Source organism: Cyphomyrmex costatus, unplaced genomic scaffold, assembly GCF_001594065.2.
Source record: "Cyphomyrmex costatus isolate MS0001 unplaced genomic scaffold, Ccosl1.0 scaffold1754, whole genome shotgun sequence".
Taxonomy (NCBI): domain Eukaryota; kingdom Metazoa; phylum Arthropoda; class Insecta; order Hymenoptera; family Formicidae; genus Cyphomyrmex; species Cyphomyrmex costatus.
This window is the reverse complement of record NW_017275774.1, coordinates 26,029-34,450: the sequence shown is the minus strand read 5'-3', so window position 1 is coordinate 34,450 and position 8,422 is coordinate 26,029. Positions and strand designations below refer to the sequence as shown.

General features: G+C 32.5%; 1 protein-coding gene across 1 annotated transcript in view; it reads right to left on the bottom strand.

Annotated features, from left to right (window-relative positions):
* Positions 1–6,601, bottom strand: part of Acsf2 (Acyl-CoA synthetase family member 2) — a 10,080-nt gene extending 3,479 nt beyond the window's left edge. Inside the window, exons 1-5 of the mRNA XM_018537518.1 lie at positions 6,499–6,601; positions 5,168–5,693; positions 3,182–3,365; positions 2,385–2,594; positions 1,130–1,264 (exon numbers count right to left, since the gene is read on the bottom strand). Of these exons, the coding sequence (XP_018393020.1) occupies positions 1,130–1,264; positions 2,385–2,594; positions 3,182–3,365; positions 5,168–5,693; positions 6,499–6,601 (1,158 nt within the window). The remainder of the gene's footprint in view (positions 1–1,129; positions 1,265–2,384; positions 2,595–3,181; positions 3,366–5,167; positions 5,694–6,498) is intronic.
* Between the last annotated feature and the right edge of the window lie 1,821 nt (positions 6,602–8,422).

Below are 8,422 nucleotides of genomic sequence, written 5' to 3'. Positions count from 1 at the left end.
AAATTTTTGGGAGTACCGAGTAGTTCTGATCGGAGTTCTGGACAGTTCTCGGCGAGTTCTGTCGAAAAGTATCAGGGCTCAAAGCGATTGGACCAACGGTTTCCGAGATATACTCACTCTAAAAATTGTTGATCTTCCGACAAATGTCGCTGTATCTTGCAAACCGTTGGTCCAATCGCTTTTTCACCTTACAGTTTTTGATAGAACTCGTCGAGAACTATAAGAAGCGCTACTCAGAACTATTCGGTACTCTCAAAAAATTTTCCGATGTGGGACTTGGAAAAAAATTTGAAGTGAAAATTTTTGGGAGTACCGAGTAGTTCTGATCGGAGTTCTGGACAGTTCTCGGCGAGTTCTGTCGAAAAGTATCAGGGCTCAAAGCGATTGGACCAACGGTTTCCGAGATATACTCACTCTAAAAATTGTTGATCTTCCGACAAATGTCGCTGTATCTTGCAAACCGTTGGTCCAATCGCTTTTTCACCTTACAGTTTTCGATAGAACTCATCGAGAATTATAAGAAACGCTACTCAGAACTACTCGGTACTCTCAAAAAAATTTTCAAAGATTTCCACTATTTTTTTAAAACTTTATTATATTTCAAAAATGTTTTTTATGTATCAAGAACTCTAGGTATTCACAAAATAGTTCTGTTAAGCTGATCAGAACTATGCGACCTTGAATTTCGTTAAAAAGTTATCACCCCATTTTTAAAAAATTATTAAAAAATGATTATTAAACACATATGTCATTAAAAATCATAGAGAACTCTTCGTATCGTCAAAAAGAAGCAGGAATTATCATCAGAACTATTGTATCTAAAAATTAATTTTTCAAAAATTTTTAATTTTTTTTTTATTATTCGAAAATTTATTTTACATATCAGGAACTCTAGGCAATCGCAAATTGAAGCTATTAAGCTGCTCAGAACTATTCCACCTCGAAATTTGATAAAAAGTTAGCACTCCATTTTTAAAAAATGTAAAAAAAATGTTTATTGAGCGGAACTCTTGTTATTAACTATAGGGAACTCTTCGTTTCGTCAAAAGGAAGTGGGAACTCTAATCAAAACTCCTGAGTATTATAGTTGGTGTGCTAACTTAACATACCCGGTTTTAATTGAATTTACCATCATATCGTTAAAACCTAGCAAGTCTCGTATTCGTTTGAAGAGTTCAGAAGACGCGGGTGCACCACCAGTAACTCCTGCCTGAAGACTGTCTATTGGTAGTTGTAATCGTTGTTGCGCCTCGATTAAGTTTACCTAGTAACATATACATGAACAAAACTCAATTTAATAAAAATGTTAATTTTCTATAAATTTCTAAAAAAATACAAACCGACTGTGCTAAAGAAAAAATTAAGGAACATAATAATATAGAATTTATAGAACATACGATGAATATAAGTAAAAAGTATGGAATATTCCTCTTATAATTCTTTATTGCATATAGTTTTGAAAAAAAATGTTTTTAAGTATAAAAATAGTGTGTGTTTATGTGTATATAAAATAAATATTGAACGTGTATACAAATGCGCGCGCGTGGATAGAATTTCTCATAGTAATTTGCTGAAACATTGCTGTCATTAAGTTCTCATATCAGAAATATATCATGGTATTTGTAATTGTTTACTATTGAAATATTTTAATCAATCTCTTGAAAGATTAAAATGAGTGATTAGCTACAATAATCTCAATAATGATTGCGTAATGATTTAATGTATCATAAAACATAAATTAAGTCATTAACTGACACGTGTTAAGAATAGTTAATTATTTTATCTTATCTCTTGATCAGTAAGATACAGCAAATTGCAAGCATACTGACATACTTAAATGAATTATATAAACGGTAAAACTTGTTTAACTAATCAAGATATTCGCATTATATTACGATATTAAAAATTATATATCCTTATTACAGAAAACTACTTTATGTGTTTTACTCGTGTAAAGATTATCTTTTATTTAATTTTACTCTAATTGTAAGTTAATAGAATCCGTAAGATAAAGATGTAAAGCAATAATGTAATCAGTAGAAAATTCAAAATGATGATTTACTTTCTACTTGTGTTTTATTATGCAAGTTTTGTGTGTGCATTAGTTTCAAGAATGTAATGATGTTACCGTTATTATTACAGATAGAAAAACAGAATTTAGAAATAACAATCATTACTAAAAAAAAAAGTGACAACAATTAAGTATTGTAACAGCGTTGTAAGAGTAATTTATAACGCTGTTACTTTCCAAGCGCGTTACTTTCCAACTCTAAAATACATTAATTATGCAATCTTTAAGATCTTATCGTGAAATATGCCACTTGTAAATATTGAACGAAAATTTTTCAAACAATCTGGCATGCATCTATTTTGTTCTTGCTCACCCACATAGTTGGCGTTCCGTATGTTATGGCACACTTTTCTTGCGCTATTGCCTCCAAGGTTTTAACTGGATTGAAGGAGCGTTCTTCAATGACAAGGGTGTTTCCCATGTGAAAGACAAGCAGTTGGCCCATTACCATGCCGAACGCATGGTAAAGCGGCATGTTTAAACATATTTTGTTTTCGATAGTTATATTCGCCCTTCGCGCAGCCTGCCAACATAGAAATAAAACGATTATTTTTAAGATTAGAGCACGACAGCCAATACGTACTTCACTCATCTTAGTTCAGACAAAAAAAAAGTGAAAAAGATCATTTTAAATTGTTATATCTTTCTATACGGAACGCAAATTAACAGTAATATCAATGTTACATATATATAATTTCCTACTCAACAATGAACTATTATTACAATATGCATTATATTACATTTGTATTATTCAGTGCAAAATTATAATTGATGCACTGCTGCTTCGTGTTTCGCGAAAGAGAGAGAGAGAGAGAGAGAGAGAGAGAGAGAGAGAGAGAACCATGGCACACAAAAAAACTCAAGTAATAAAAAGTTAACATATATTGGATTGGCTGTTGTTTACAGTACACTATGCTTTATGGTCTCTTCTGTAATTGGTTAATTCGCTTATGATTTACATCTTATTGCTCAAGTTTGTTGTGTGCCATGGTCTTTATAAGTTAAAAATAGTGCTAATATAAATAATTTCTTAATTATTCAAATAATCTCTAAAACGAGTTACAATGTAATTATCTAATATCTAATTTTTCTGCAGTTTATGTCTCCTACCTCTTTGCTGTTATTTACGAGACTCTTGTGTGAGAGGACCGTAGCTTTGGATCTTCCGGTAGAACCGGACGTAAACTGTATAGTACATCCGTCGTAGCATGATATCTTATCCTGTTCGGCATTGATCGCATCCACTTCCGCTTTAGTTGCCGAAACTTCGACGTCGACGAAACGATGCGTACCACTATAAATTAAACATGCTGATATCATTTACATTCCCTCAATAGTACGGTGTTTGCGAGCGCGAATGGATGATAGACCTCGGTAAAGCTATTAACCTAATTGCACCATGATTCTTCCATACGGCACGGTTATTAATCAAATCGGTTGATCGGTAAAAGTTCAAGGACTGTAGAACAGAAAGAAAATAAGAAATATTCGAGAGTCTATATCCGCGGAGTGCAATGAAATTCCAACGAGAAATGACTGTCAATTGGATGTTGAATCAACGTTTAATAAATCATAAACGTGACCACAGTGTAAAATTTTTACACCGTGGATGTAATGATGATGTAAAACTTTTGCATAATGAATGTAATAAGAATATATAGGCTGCGCAATATGTATTCCTATGAAATTGTTATTCTTGGTTTAGAAAAAGTGGCTGTGTTTAGCAGAGAAAACTGATCAGTGAGCGTTTAGTGATACTTTAATATGATTAATCTCTACACTTAGATCCAACAAAGAATTGAAGGTAAGAATTATCCTATTATATTAAAGAATTGTACTAATTGTTTGTCTTCTAAACACAGGCAGTAATAGCTTGAGTTGAAACATATTATTCTTTCTTTTTTATCAAATTGAAGAGAGATGCTGATCTCTCTCTCTCTCTCTCTCTCTCTCTCTCTCTATATATATATATATATATATGTATGTTAAGATCAAAGAATGCACACGACCTATAACTAATTAATGTCAAAATCATTCATATTATATTATATCGATGTCAACTCAATGAATCATTTCTTATAAGAGTCATACGCACGAAACGCATGACGAAAGTAATGAAAAGAAAACGGCTTTGAAGAAATAAACTCGACGAAATTACTCGTGAACGTTTACTTCGGCATTGAAACTGTTTCGTTTTAAACACCGTCACCCTTCTCAGTATTTTAAGTCGTTCAATCTTCGTCTTCTATTCGACCTCAGATCGATATTCTCATGTCATGAAACAGAACGCTTATACCTTGGCCATTTACCAAGAGGAATATTCAAACTCTCTGTTATATCATTTTAATATTTATCTACTGTAATAAGATTTAAATTGAGCACAGTATAATTTTTTTCTTATTAATATATTAGAGTATATAAAAAATATATTATTCTCTAATTAACATGTATTAATTGAATGTAGCTAAATGATTTGATTTTATATTTAATACTTTTCAAATGTAACAAAAAAAATTTATTTAAAATTTGAAGCTCCATTTGCACTTTAAACGAATTTAGACAGACCAATTTTTAGAACCTAATGGACATCATAGGTCGTATAGAAACTGACATTACAAATATATGAGCGCACGAGACGTTTTGATACAATAATCACGTGTTCTTAATCCATTTCGCAAAGTCGAGCAAAAGATTTCTGTCAGTCAAAGTGCGAGGACTCACGCGATATTCACGGATTAGTGAAACGATCGTGTTCTAGTATGTGAACATACTAAAAGCTTACGAAAAATCGTGAACGTGCGTTCAAGTCCACAATCATTTAAAAAGATAAAGTCATAATTGTATACCAAAAGTAATAATCGCATAATTTAAATGCTCTAATTAGAGTTCATTAATTAGTGACTTTTTAAAGAAGTTGCTATTAAGGGAGAAGTAATATTCTTTTCTTTAAAAGATTATTCTCACGAAAGTGCAGAAATTACTTATTATTAATTAACCAATTTAAAGATGTTATTAACATATCCACATACGTACTATACTATATTTTAAGAACGTACAACAAATAATAAGTTATAATTATTATATCAAGTTTCTTACGTTATATGATTGGGCGAATAAATAATAATATGTTCCAAAATAGGGCACACTTCCTTGGCGGCGAACAACATCTTCGGATAATTCTGCGTTTTGAATTTTTCAGGTGAGACAATCGCCTTTACATTAACTTTTTGCAAACAATACTCTAATTCGTTCTGCTGATAGGCAGGATTAATTGCGACAACGACTAATCCTATCCTCGCTGCACCTAGATAAGTTAGGATCCATTCCAGATCGTTCGGACCCCAAATGCCCAACCGATCACCTTTTTTTAAACCCAACTTCTTGAAACCCGCAGCCAACGAATCGGCCCGTTGAAGAATCTGAGAAAACGTTAAACGGACATTTTGAGGAATCGAAATGACGCAAGTCCGGTCGGGCCATGTTGCAACTGCTTCACTTAATAATTGTCCGACGGTTTTATGTAGTATAGGAGATTCACCGGGATTGTACATGTGAGCGATTTTGATTGCATGAGAAAGATTGACCCTTGCTTGGACATTCAATCTTCGAAATTGACATCGTTCTGCAACAATTAATCGCACTATATGAAATTGCAAAGCAGCAAGTTCGATTTTTATCAATCATATTTTGCTCATGTATCTTTATATTTGAAGATTTTTCTCAAATGTTTTAATAACTAAATTTATTTTCACACTAAAAGAAAAAATAAACGCATTTTTTAATGGTAAATAAAGACTGTATACACTGACGAGAAAATATCTATATTTAACGTTTGTCGCAGTTTGTCTTGTATATCTCTATCCACCATAAATTATACTGTACCGTATTATAATGTTTGATTCACATTTGATTGCGTTTTAATTTATTTTTTATTCACACATTATTTCGGAAATAATATTTACCCGTGACAATTATTACATATATAATGACACACACACAACTAGCAAAACTTTGACCATTAATCAGGATTTAAACCATCGATACTAAAAGACATTCAAGCATATAGAGAGACTGAAGTAACTTTATATATTATATTTTGTAAATATTTGATTTTTCTTTATTTATCGAACCATGTATATAATTTTATATATTATGTTTCTACCGAACCAATATGTGTAACATTGATAATGACTCGATTGGTGTCGAAACGTCTATTTATATTTATATTTTTATATTTTATTAAATTAAATGATATTGTTTTGGCTCGTAGCCTTTCTAATTTATTTTGAATACAATTCCAATACTAAGTATTGTTCAAATTTATTATACCATAAATATACTAAATCTCGAAATAATATATTATATGTATAATCATGTATTAATTAATTTTATTGTAATTAATTTTATTGTAACGTTTCTATACTTACCTTTAAAATTGAGATGTAATATAGAGAAGCATCGTGAATGATATTGATGATTTAAAATTCCGGACACGACGTATCGCGAAACCGATTTAAATGAAGAAAGCATCTTTCTAAATGAAAGACTGATCAGACTTGTGTAGCGTAAGTAAGCGAAACGCTCACTAAACTCGTTAAAGCAGATTCTAGTATGAGTCAAATCCTTATCTTTGTTCCACAACGTGCGCATTACTATCTTTTCTTAATTATCTCTCTCAAAATATAGATATGTTGCTGTTTTACAAATACTATTTCCGTTTAACAACAATCAATAAATTAGTAATATGTACTGATAAGTCATCTTTTCCGTAATATCAAGTGCATTCAAAATTCTTCAAAATGATAAGATCAATTTTAAAATGATTTGTGAAAGTACGTTCGTTAATTTCGTTTAAGAAACGTGTGATATGTGATATATTTGTACAGAAATAAATTTTTCTTTTAGAAATATACACAGTACAAAATTCTTTTACTACAAATACTGCATAAAATTTCACTCATTACGAATACGTGGGCTGTTTTCACTAAACAAGTGTTAGATTTATTACAAATAATATAATAATGATTTTTAAATCTAGAAACAGTTAAGTTGTTGAAACTATATGTTTATAGAATTTGTTTATAAGTCATACAAGTCTTGAAGAGAGAATGTAAATATATTATAACATGTGAAATATCTTTTACAATAAAAGAAAGTATTTTTAATAACTTAGGAATAGAAGATTTTTAGACATACATTTACTCTGTTTATAATTTTCTTGATTTTTTGACGAACAACATAATGCTATACTTCTACAAAATTTGTGTGTGTATTATCAATTTTTAAATGCGTTTATAAGTTTTTAATTTAAAAGAATTTATAAGTTATTTTGCTTCATATTCGCGTCCAGTTTTCGTATATAATCGAGAAAAATAATGAAAAATCTATGGAAATTGAAAAAAAATATTTGAAGAAAAAGCAAAAACAAATACAACGTTACAATACGATCATAAAAATGAAAAGTTCAAGTCATGTTCAAAAAAGGATACTCAAAAATTTAAACCTTTTTATCTAATAATAATATATTACCATGAAAAGTAACTGATATATACAATATTAATAAAGGTGCCAGTACAAAGTGATCACACATAAAGTGTACGCAACTTTCGGCCGATTTTCGAATCGCCTCCGCCTTCCGCTGTCCCTCTCATTTCACCGCCCCGCGCGCAGATCAAATGTTGCTCGAGCATCGTGCAGCATTTAGACCGCGCGCGGTGAGGTGAGGGGGACAGCGGAAAGCGGAGGCGATTCGCAATTCGTCCGAAAGTTGCATACACTTTATGTATGTTCATTTTGTACTGGTACCTTTATTGATATTGTATATATCAGTTACTTTTCATGGTAATATATTATTATTAGATAAAAAGGTTTAAATTTTTGAGTATCCTTTTTTGAACATGGCTTGAACTTTTCATTTTTATGAGTAGACAAACCAGATGTGTATGAAATCCACAGACACGGTCATCGGAGGGGATAGCCAATCGCGTGGCTGCTCTATGCTTGTGTGCGTGACTTCTTTGATTGTGTGTGTGTGATTTAGAAAGCGAAACACGGTTTTTTCAAGGTCACGCGCCTGTGGTGGGGGCGCCGGTCGGTTGCCACGGGAACGCTGTCGTCGCGCTCGACGCTGACGGCGGAGCGAGGTTAAGACGCGCGCTGACGGGCGGAGCGAGGTTAGGGCGCGCGCTCGACGCTGACGGCGGAGCGAGGTTAGGGCTCACCCTTCGCGAGGTTCCCGCGCTTTTCGCGCGTGCGCGCGCACGCCGCCATCGTCGTTTACTTGAAATTTTGTTCCGCTCTCGGGAGACAGTGTCTCGACGCGCGAGTGCGATGCGCTCGTAATCTCAGGTC